This window comes from Limanda limanda, chromosome 15, assembly GCF_963576545.1.
Source record: "Limanda limanda chromosome 15, fLimLim1.1, whole genome shotgun sequence".
Lineage (NCBI taxonomy): Eukaryota > Metazoa > Chordata > Actinopteri > Pleuronectiformes > Pleuronectidae > Limanda > Limanda limanda.
Window position 1 is genome coordinate 9991751 of NC_083650.1, and position 10648 is coordinate 10002398.

General features: G+C 39.8%; 1 protein-coding gene across 2 annotated transcripts; it reads right to left on the bottom strand.

The window, feature by feature from the left end:
* Positions 1 to 511: 511 nt before the first annotated feature.
* On the bottom strand, positions 512 to 10410 carry anxa11a (annexin A11a). Of its 2 annotated transcripts, none has more exons than XM_061087088.1 (15): positions 10313 to 10410; positions 8304 to 8636; positions 7460 to 7542; positions 6427 to 6744; positions 6204 to 6291; positions 4722 to 4816; positions 4289 to 4402; positions 4045 to 4135; positions 3495 to 3574; positions 3349 to 3405; positions 3170 to 3263; positions 2899 to 2994; positions 1535 to 1593; positions 1291 to 1413; positions 512 to 1177 (listed from the first exon to the last, which is right to left on the bottom strand). In XM_061087088.1, exons 2-15 carry the CDS (start codon positions 8632 to 8634, stop codon positions 1118 to 1120), a joined length of 1689 nt encoding a protein of 562 aa, XP_060943071.1. In that variant the 5' UTR covers positions 8635 to 8636; positions 10313 to 10410; the 3' UTR covers positions 512 to 1117. The 2 variants fall into 2 exon arrangements, with proteins under 2 accessions (XP_060943071.1, XP_060943072.1); XM_061087089.1 differs by having other exon boundaries at positions 6427 to 6630; positions 10313 to 10408.
* Positions 10411 to 10648: the final 238 nt, after the last annotated feature.

A 10648-nucleotide genomic window follows, 5' to 3' on the forward strand; every position in this document is an offset into this window, starting at 1 on the left:
GTGTCGCTGTTGGGTGGGACACAAGGACTTCACTGCATTCTAGTGGCAAGCTGATTCTACTACAGCTGCACCAGAAACGTGTTTGATTGTGAAGCCGTTCACTGATCACAGGGACTTTCACATTGTAATTTGTAATAATTACTTCCACCCAGGAGGATATGTTTTCATCTATGTTTCTTTATTTGTTTGTTAATTAGCAGGATTTTGCAAAAACACTGGACCAGTTATCAAGAAAAACAGGGTGGAAGGACCAGTGCAGGTCAGGGAAGAACTCGTTCAAATTTGGTGCAGATCCAGATTAAGAAAAATTTTCGCTCTCTTTAACCTTGAGAGATTCTACATTTTAGTTGATTCTCAAAGAATAATTCATGGATCTTTGCAATTTATTACAGATCCAAATAAAAATCTTAATCTGTTGAACGTTAATGTGGTTTCATAAGGGAAATGCTGGGCCTTGATGGAGATATGGGCCCTACAGTTTGTTTGTGTGACAAACCACAAATGTTCCCACTTTGTGTCTTTAAAGTTTATTGTTTGAGACCCCAACAATATATAAAATGTGATGCTATGATTGCGTATACAATGGCACATACACGACACAAAAGAAAAATAAAAGTCCCCTAACACTATGATTAACAAAAAGATATAAATTGAAGACAAATATAGAAGAGACAATACAGTTGCAAACCTTTCCTTTGGTGCTGAGCTTCTATGTATTCTTATTCATACTTTATTCAGCTTTGCTGAACATGGTAAAAAAAGCTGATAAACATTCCAGATATCACTACATATCTGTAAACTTGGCACATAAGTCATAAAATGTTATAAATATATATCTTTTAATAATGCATACGTCATCGCTGACAAATCAATTGTATGGCCATGAATATTTAACTCGTAAAAATCTAAGTTACCACAAATGAAAAAATATAGAAAACATTTTTTTGCATACTGTATATAGAAAACAATTGGACGAAGCAATATATGAGGTTCTTGTAGCAAGGTCAACAATGCATTGAGAGGCTTGGCATGCAAGTTTGCAGTCTGTGTATAGTGCGCATAGATGAGATATAAAACTGATATTTAATTGAAAACTGGAGAAGCAATAGTTTCCAGTTCAGTCACTGCCCCCACACAGCTTCAGTAGGAGTTTCTTGTAGTCTCCTGATGTGTCTCCCTGTCAACAAAATGCATCAGAAATTAATTCACATATTTGTCTTTCTCTCATGTCTGCTTGTCACACAGCTGTATTTCATTTGTATCAACACAGTAAGGGATGGAGATACTTACAGAGATGTGTGTGTACAGCGATTTGCCGTAGTTTTTAACATACGCCTGGCGGATGTCCAGCATGTCAACCTCAGAACGAGTCACCATGATCCGGATCAGGGTTGTGTCTTTGGTCCCAGCGCCCTTAACACATGCATTCACACATACACGTTAATTATACATACACACAATGAGTGCGTGATCTAATACTATTCTGCACTTATTACACAGAACACTTATTTACAAACAAGAGGGAGAGCCTCACCTTCATGGCCTTGTAGAGCCTCTCAGCAAAGTAGCAAGATGTGTTCTTAATGCACTTCACTGAAATAGAGAAAATACTTATTGCCAACACATGCACTATGTAATCATTCAGTCAGACCTTGTTTCTTTTAAAGAAATACAACTAAGATCATTAAATTTCTCTTGACTGCAAGAAGAAATCTGCAATATATAACACAACATAGTGAGGATGATGAAAATGTGACCTATGCAAAATCAAACTACACAAACATCAAAAGAATGTAACAGAGGATGTCAACAAGCAAACTTTAAGCTGCAGTTACCGACATTAGTGTATTTAAAAATGCAATAATGACGCCGTAGAGGGTCACTCAGAATGAAGAACCCATAAAGCATTATTATTATAGCACTGTTACTTTAGCATCTCACTGAAGAGCCAGACATGTGTTTAGGAGGTTTTCTGGGTAGATCTGAGTGGCTTATACCAAAACAGAGCTAAAGGAGGAGTGAATAATGTACTTGCATTAATCAGCAGCAAGAAATATGAACATTGTGGGATGTTAATGTTGCTATAGCCCTTTTTAATCTGGTTAGCATCGGTGTAAAAGGGAGTAGAGAGAGCCGGCAATGCTGGACAGATGCCAACACTGTTTTGTCACATGTAGCATCCAGAACGCTATCTAAAAATGTTACACTGGGGCAACATGATGTCGGCGCTGTTTGATTCGATATAAACATGAAGAATCTCTTTTTAAAAGAGGCTTATGTGTCTGATAGATGCAAATGTGTTAGCCTTGACAATTTCTAAAGGTGGCATTAAACTAGAGCAGTGTTTGTCATCTTGATTCTGAGATTCACATCATCTTAGTGGCCAAATATTGATAACTGCAGCTTTACAGTGAGTTGTTATTTGTAAAAATGTAAACATGCATGAGAAAGCGAATGTGAAATCAGAACACATTCTGAATTTTCAGAGAGAGTCAAATGAAAACGTGTAAAAAAAAAACGATAGCAAACATCCAACACTGCAGTGCACACCACCTCACAAGTAAGACATATAGACTGGGTGTGGAAGAACTATGGAGAATGTCAAACAAAACACATGTTACTGTACCATAAACCTGAGATATGTTGGCAAACGAGAAAACACAAAGAGGATTACACCTTCAACAGGAACGCTGCCAAGATACTGCAATACAGTCACGTCTATTTGTGTACTATTCACGTGAACTGGGCAAGCACAAGCCAGTGTAAACAGGAAGCCTCGGTTTTAGCCTGTGCGGCTTGAAATGCAGATTTCAAACTAAATCTTATTATTAAGGGTTTGAAAATATTAAAACATCTATGTTAGTTGAATCGGTGTGTGTATCGTGTGTGTATTCTTACCCACTGCCACCATGCCACTCTCGAGGTCTCCAGACATCTCCCTGTCAATGCTCTTCTCGATATCTCTTCCACACATCTGCTGGTACTCCAGAAACACTACACACACACACACACACACACACACACATGCATACACAAACCATCAGGACTATATACAGCAAAGGACTGAACTTGCATTATGGCCCAATTCTCGATTATTCATATATACTTAATTTCTAAAACATTGAACCAGTTTAGATGAAGCTTGTGAACACGTCCTCATAAAGAATACCTGTTCTGAGATGTGGTTTGCTCCTGGCGCACAAAATAGCATTGAATTTGGACTCATCTGTTCCCATCTTGCTCTCTCCAGCAGCATACAGGGCCTATTTGGAAGAATGTGTCTTTGTTTGCAATGTTGATGATAAATAATAAAACATTTATTATGAATGCTAATGAAACTGACTTTACCTGAGCATCTTGTTTGGCGACAGAGATGTCAACATTGGGACGTTCGTCACGGTTACCCTTTGATGTACAGAGAAAAACATTCCTGATTAGATCTGAAAATAGTTTAGAAGTGTCAGTTATACAAAGAATTATTTATATATCTGTACCTGGGCGAGAGAAACCAGGAGCCTGCGGAAGTGGCCTGAAGTATCCCCGGTGATGGCATCCTCCAGTGTCTTCTTGTATTCTGAAAATTATTTCAGCCATTTTAGTCGAAATAAACCAAAAAACTGGTCACAAAAACCAAGAATATCAGGAAAATCCTGGACAGATATTCAGGGAAACGACCAGGATCTGATTTACTGACAAGGGAATCTGAGATACTGTGAAATTCTACAAAAGCATAAAAAATAAAAAAGCAAATAATGCTGACAAATTATGCTGAACTTTTAAGGATTAATATAAAATCATGTAATACTTTTATGTATTTGTATTTGACCTTGATATCATTGCCTTCATTTTGACTGATTTTATATTTGACAGATTCCTCACCATACAACTTGCATTTAAAAATCATGGTAATACCGACATCTAGATATACAGAGCTTATCCACCAGTGTAATTAAAGATATTCAACACAGGGTTGTGATGCAGTGTGATAAAGGAGAACAGAGCAGTGGAGGAGAGCAGTGCATTAACCAGCCTGAGGCACCTCACCTTGTTTGTAAATGCGGTTTATCTCCTTGATTTCAGTGTTGGAGCGAGAAGACAGAACCTCAATCAGGCAGGCTTCATCGGTTCCAGCTCCCTGTTAGGACAAAACAACAATCATCTGACAACCTCGTTCTCTGGCCGAGTCAAAACTAGAGTTAAGTGAATCTTCAAATCAACTCCACAGCTGATGCAAGCACGTACAGAATTCTAAATCATGTACACATGCTTTTTTCCCCTGTGTATTTACCTTGATGGCACTGTGTAGCTCGTAGGCATCAAGCTCGGCTGGGCTCTTCAACATAGCCATGACCAGCTTCCTGAAATCTCCAGACAGTTCCGAATGCAGGTCCTTAATCAGATCCTAAAAATGGAAACATGCTTTCAATAACTAAAAACCCTCATTAACTGCTGCTGTGAAACACACACGGGAAGAGACTCTGTGGCATAACTGTAATGAGCTTGGAGGAAATTCAATCCCCTCTCAATTTTACTGACAGCACCTGTTGTCAGCTCGTCACTGTTAATCACAGCTGGCTGCTGCATACTGAGCCATGTGTGAGTCTATATTAGTAAATGGTGTTTGTTCTGTCAGCAATTTTCAAGAATTAGATGCACTCCTAATGTTTCCACACTAACCACGGGTATAAAAAGTTCACTAGTAGCATGAAAAGGACTGTTACCTTTCCATAGGAAGTTTTGTAGGCCCGCAGCAAAGGGACACGCTGCTTGATGGAGCGACTCCCCAGTAACTCGATAATGGCTTGCTCATCAGTTCCTGCACAGACAAATCAAACGCAGATAAAAATCTGACCTATTTCAGGTTCAAAACATTATATTCATACTTAGACATGGCTTTCATTTGTCAAAATTAAGGCTAAAGCGTCTCATCTACCTCTGTCAGAGCCACCATCACAGAACTGCACTAAATATCAGAGGTGTAAAGTAACGAATTACATTTACACACGTTACTGTAATTGAGTCGTTTTTTTGTGTACTTTGTAATTTTTTGAGTAGTTTTTGAAATGGGGAATTTTACTTTTACTTAAGGAGATTTTGACTGAAGTATTGTACTTCGCTACAATGGAAATTACATCCGTTACTGAGTAAAAAAAACATAGTTAAAAGCGCAAGGCAATTCTCACTGCAGTGGTAGACAGTGTTGTGCATGAACCCATTCAAAAGAACGCGTTCGTTCCAACAGCGAGGCACACCTGCCAGTAACGATCTTTTCCGTATTATTCAGGAAGTGCCTTTTCAAAATAAAATAAACCATTTCAAAATAAATGTATCAAAACTTTGATTTGTTGTGCATTTTGTTTGCAGGGTATGAATAAATAAATAGGGAAAATTAGCAATAATAAAACAAAATAAAAAAAACATTTATTTTATATATATATATATATATATATATATATATATATATATAGTAATTGATACATATGAAGTACAGTTTAAGGCAAGGGGTAGTGAACTTGCACAACACCGGTGGTAGATGCTGCATAGAGTGGATGATGGAGTTGATGCAAGCCCGCTGGTGCCGAGTCACAAGAGCTAGAGAAGGATGACATTGCGGACGACCAACAAGCATCGAACTTTTCGCCAGTTGAGATTAAAGCAGATGAAGAAAACCCGTGGCCATATCTCAGCAAGCAGTTTGCCTAATCATCTTCCTATTTATCTTGTGTTTATCTTGTGTTTCTGTTTTTATTCTTTCTACCTCAATATTTTTTATTTTATTCTATCGTATTGTATTTTATTGTATTCAAATATACCAGCTGCTACGACGACTTAATTTCCCTTCGGGGATGAATAAAGTAATCTATCTATCTATCTATCTATCTATCTATCTATCTATCTATCTATCTATCTATCTATCTATCTATCTATCTATCTATCTATCTATCTATCTATCTATCTATCTATCTATCTATCTATCTATCTATCTATCTATCTATCTATCTATCTATCTATCTATCTATCTATCTATCTATCTATCTATCTATCTATCTATCTATCTTTGTCAGATAACAACGTTAGATTGCTTTGATTAGCTGAGTAGTTGGTTTAATATTAAAATCTGTCACACAATGCTGCTTAAAAATAGCTTAAAGAATAAAATAACAAGCAGCAAACCATGATTATAGTCTGCCCACAGCACTCACCAAAGCCCTTCATGGCCTTTCTCAGGACCTCCACATCCTTAAGCTGGTCAGCTCCAGGAAAGTCCTTGATTGTTCCCCTGAATCCTTTCTGAAATAACAACACAGGCATTTCGTTGATGTGTTATTCCAACAAACAGTTCCTTCTGTTTTACATGGTAAATGCTTATAGGTGAATGTGTGCACCACATTCAAAACAGAGACGCATGGTGTCAGTGTCTCTTACTTTGACAGCTGGAGCTATTGGCATGCCTGCTCCTCCATAGGCTTGATTTGGTGATGGGTACCCTGGCATAGGTGCAGGAGCTCCTCCATAACCGGGCATGGAAGGGTTAGGTGATGGGGCACGGGGGTACCCTTGCATAGGCTGTCCTGGCTGACCGGGGTAGCCCATCGCTGGGCCTTGGTGTTGAGGCATGGTCCCTCCTGGCTGTGGGTACATGCCATATGACTGGTTAGGTAAGGGGGCACCATACCCACCAGACTGAGGGAGAGATGGGTACACCCCAGGGGCTTGGGTGTACATGGATGAGTTGTGATTGTCCTGCGATTTGGAAAGATTGGTTCACATCCTATATGTACACAGATCCTTGGAAATTGCGATAGCCAAAACAAACATAGCTCGTCACACCTTTTTTGAAAAACATTTAGTTTTCTTACCTTTCACTTATTTATATTACTAAATATTTGAATTAAATAGATTTTAAAATAACACTATCTGCATTAATGTTAATAAATATTTTTAAAAGATTGTCATACAGATTCTGGATCTAACTTCAGTAGAAATCCTGAAGTTGATGTTCCTGAGGTTTGAAACCATTTACACAATGTATCAAAAAGGTGTGGCTATGCTGTATTACAGAACAGAGATGTAGACATGCGAAAATACAAACACAGAACAGACAAACACAGATCAGAGAAGTAAAAGGAGTAAAACTAAAAGGTTGCATCATACTAATAGGTTTCAGAAGCATGGATAGGAATGTATATGAGTGTACGAGGAAAGTATATGATGTTTTTTTTATCATGCAACAGAATTTGAAAGAGAAGCTGACAAAGGAAGCGGCAAAGCTAAAAATATTAGGATGTGAACTTCGATAAAGTCTTACCGTAAAGTCAAAGGATGCCATATTCCATTAATGGCTGAGTAATTCATTCTAACTGGGATATTCAGTGCAATAATCTGATCATGTTGCTTTTAACATACATTAATATTTTCTGGGTGCAGGTGAAGGCGTTTCATTTTCAGATAAACTTACCATGCCAGCATTGTATCCGGGGTTGGATAAGCTGTCAAGACCAATGGAGGGATAACCACCAGTAGGGCCACCACCCCAGCTGCCTGGAGAAGATACCAAAGACATGTTATGCTACTAAGTGCCTGAAGGAAAATAGCATTGACTTTGAGACTGAGACTGGAAGGACCCCTCTTGCTGGAAACTTCCCTTTTCTCACTTTCTAACTAGTTAACATGAAGGTGAAAAGAGTGCTGGACAGACAATGGGAGTACTATGTGAAGGAGGAACTGTGAGACTCGCTTTGTTTGTTTCTGAGGGGGAAAGAATTTCCACTCTTTTAAATTTAAGTCTCATGATCTGTGTTGCCTAAAAACAAAACTGACTCACTTCCTACAAGGCACCAGAATATTTGACCACAACGTTTCAAAAATAAATAAATCACTCTCTAATTACTCTTTTATCTAATTGTCTAAAGTAATGCTCATGTTTGCCCTGATGTTAATGCTATATGTAGAAGTGGGCATTTCTATACAACTTGATGAGTTGCTTGTACATAAGTTTATTTCTCTGACATATGGTTTTGTAGTGTTCCAGCCATAGATCATTTAATGCAACTTTGAAGTAATAGTTATCTATAATTATTGATATTTCAATGAGAGCTGGTAAACAAAGAACACCAGTTTATTACTATGGAAAGAACTTGGCTGCTTGTTTCCTGTGTGCCCAGTCTTAGTGTGAAGCTAAGCTTAGTTGATAGAGTCTTCATATTTACAATATAGACATGAGTTTGGGATCAAGATCTAACTCTAACAAAAAAATGATCCCAAAGTGTCATATTATCAAATATACAGTGTTGCAAGCTCACCTTGTGGTGGTCCCTGTGGGTAGCCTCCTGCTTGCGATGGATATCCGCCAGCCTGTGGAGGGAAGCCACTCGGCTGCTGCGGGAAGCCTCCTGCTTGGGGAGGGTATCCGCCTGCCTGAGGTGGGTATCCGCCTGCCTGCGGTGGGTATCCGCCTGCCTGAGGTGGGTATCCACCCGCCTGAGGTGGGTATCCGCCTGCCTGAGGTGGGTATCCTCCTGCCTGGGGAGGGTATCCGCCTGCCTGGGGAGGGTATCCGCCTGCCTGGGGAGGGTAGCCGCCTGCTTGAGGAGGGTATCCACCAGCCTGAGGGGGGTATCCAGGGTAGCTCATTGCTGTAATCCAAAAACAGAAGAGTTAATCAAAAGGATGGCATTAAAGACCTTTTGCAAATCAGACAATGATTATTTTGTGCAGTAATTATGACAAAAATGCACTACTTTCCCTGCTTTAAGTCAGTTTAGAGGAATTAAAAGAAAGTAATTCGCTCTTAGTGGCAAACTAAAGACCTATCCATGAATTGACATGGCAACAAAAGAAATAAAAAACACCAGGCTGTAAACATTCCCCTGCTCATCTTTTCCAGTCTTCTTTTAAAGATGTAGCTCAGACTTAATTATATAGCTCGATTTGTATGAGAGCAACTCGTCTACTTTAGAGGGCAGGGCCTATGACAGTGTTCTTCCTTTAAACACACCTATAGGCAAACACTGACAGGCCTGTATCACAAATTGCCCTGGTTTCAGTTATTTCCTGATACCCAGGAAGGTGTTAGTTAACAGTTTCTGAATAGTCACTGTCACTAATGAGAGGCAGACCCAGTTACTACAGGGCTGTTGGGTCACATCCAGTTTCAGCTGTGTGTGGTGGCGTGGTGAGGAAACTTGCATTTTGCCCAAGCTTTGTATGAAAAGCTACTTGTTCCATGGTCACTACAACGGACCGGCCGTGTTTGCTTTGCATTTTATGATCTCAGAAAAAAAGAGACCTGCTGTGTTTGAATATGCAAACGGGGAAGGGAAGCTACCCTTTAAAACACAGATCCTCCCAGACAGAAGAATTCACATCCAGAGAATAGAGAAAGTATTTGTATCATCTGCTTTCATAGAAAGGATCCAATAATCCAAGTGACTCATCAGTGTTAACTGTGAGACATTTTTAACCACCTCCCACTTCCTTGTCCATCTCGGTTGAACTGATGCTGAGTTCATGTGCTCTTGTGAAATCGTGCATAAAATGGTTGAAACACACGAAGGGGGCACTAATAAAAGATATTAATCATTACAGGATCAAAAGAAAAGCAGCTTTAACGTAAGTTATCATAAACTCCTTTAGTAATAAGGGTTGTTATTAGCTAATGCTGTTTACACGTTAATAGCTATGTCAGTCCACTCGCTTTTGATTAAAACATAAAAATATAATTGCTAATGAATCCCTATTTTCCGGGAGTCCCCCAAACGTTACACTGACAGATCAACAGCATGCTAACAGATTATTCGAAATAAACAATTAGCTTAAAACACACTTTTACTCTAATCGAATGGTTATGTATATGACAGTTAGCTTGGTTTAAAACCTGTACGGATCTTCTATAGACAACTGGTAAAGGTAGCTGCCAACACACATTACATGATGTGGCTTGTTTCGCTTTTCCACCATGACAGTTAAGTCCCCCGGGCACACTTAAGACACGGATTTTTTCGACCTCAGCTGACATCAGATAACTATCGAAGGAACAAGCATCGATTAGCCCGCGGGCCTTTACCCTACATTAGCAAGCTAGCTAAGCGTAACGACAGTAAATAAACAAGTAGCAGACTGAAAGCTCGTCGTGGCCTTAAATGGTTAAAGACGGATCTGCAGGAGTGTCCGCGATCGCCCAGGGCAGAGTGACGTGACACCACTAAACCGAGACTGGTAAACACTTTCTAGACCCTCGGATAAAACTTGTACCGTGTGCTAATGTAGCTTTCACTGTCCCAGCTCGAGTTACTTAAAGTTAGACACTTACTGCGGTGATTTTCTGTTTCTTCCTGGAGGACGAGGATCTAGCCAGGCGAGGTCTGGACCGTATTTAACGAATGTGGGTGGGACTCATAGTTTCCATTTAAGGAACCCACCTATTTGTCTGCAGCTGACAGAGAGGGAGGGAGGGAGGGAGGGAAGGAAGGAGTGAGATAGAGAGGGAGGGGGGGGGGGGTGAGAGAGAGAGGGAGGGAGGAGGGGAGTGAGAGAGAGAGAGAGAGAGAGAGAGAGAGAGAGAGAGAGAGAGAGAGAGAGAGAGAGAGAGAGAGAGAGGCAAGGAGTGAGAGAGAGAGAGAGAGGGACAGAGAGAGAGAGGGAGTGA

Excerpts from the sequence above, each read along its gene's own strand:
- anxa11a (XM_061087088.1), bottom strand. The coding sequence starts at position 8,634 with ATGAGCTACCCTGGATACCCCCCTCAGGCTGGTGGATACCCTCCTCAA. Across the intron at positions 3,406-3,494 it reads TCCTGGTTTCTCTCGCCCAG|GGTAACCGTGACGAACGTCC; the intron begins GTACAGATATAT and ends TGTACATCAAAG. Across the intron at positions 1,414-1,534 it reads GGCTCTACAAGGCCATGAAG|GGCGCTGGGACCAAAGACAC; the intron begins GTGAGGCTCTCC and ends GCATGTGTTAAG.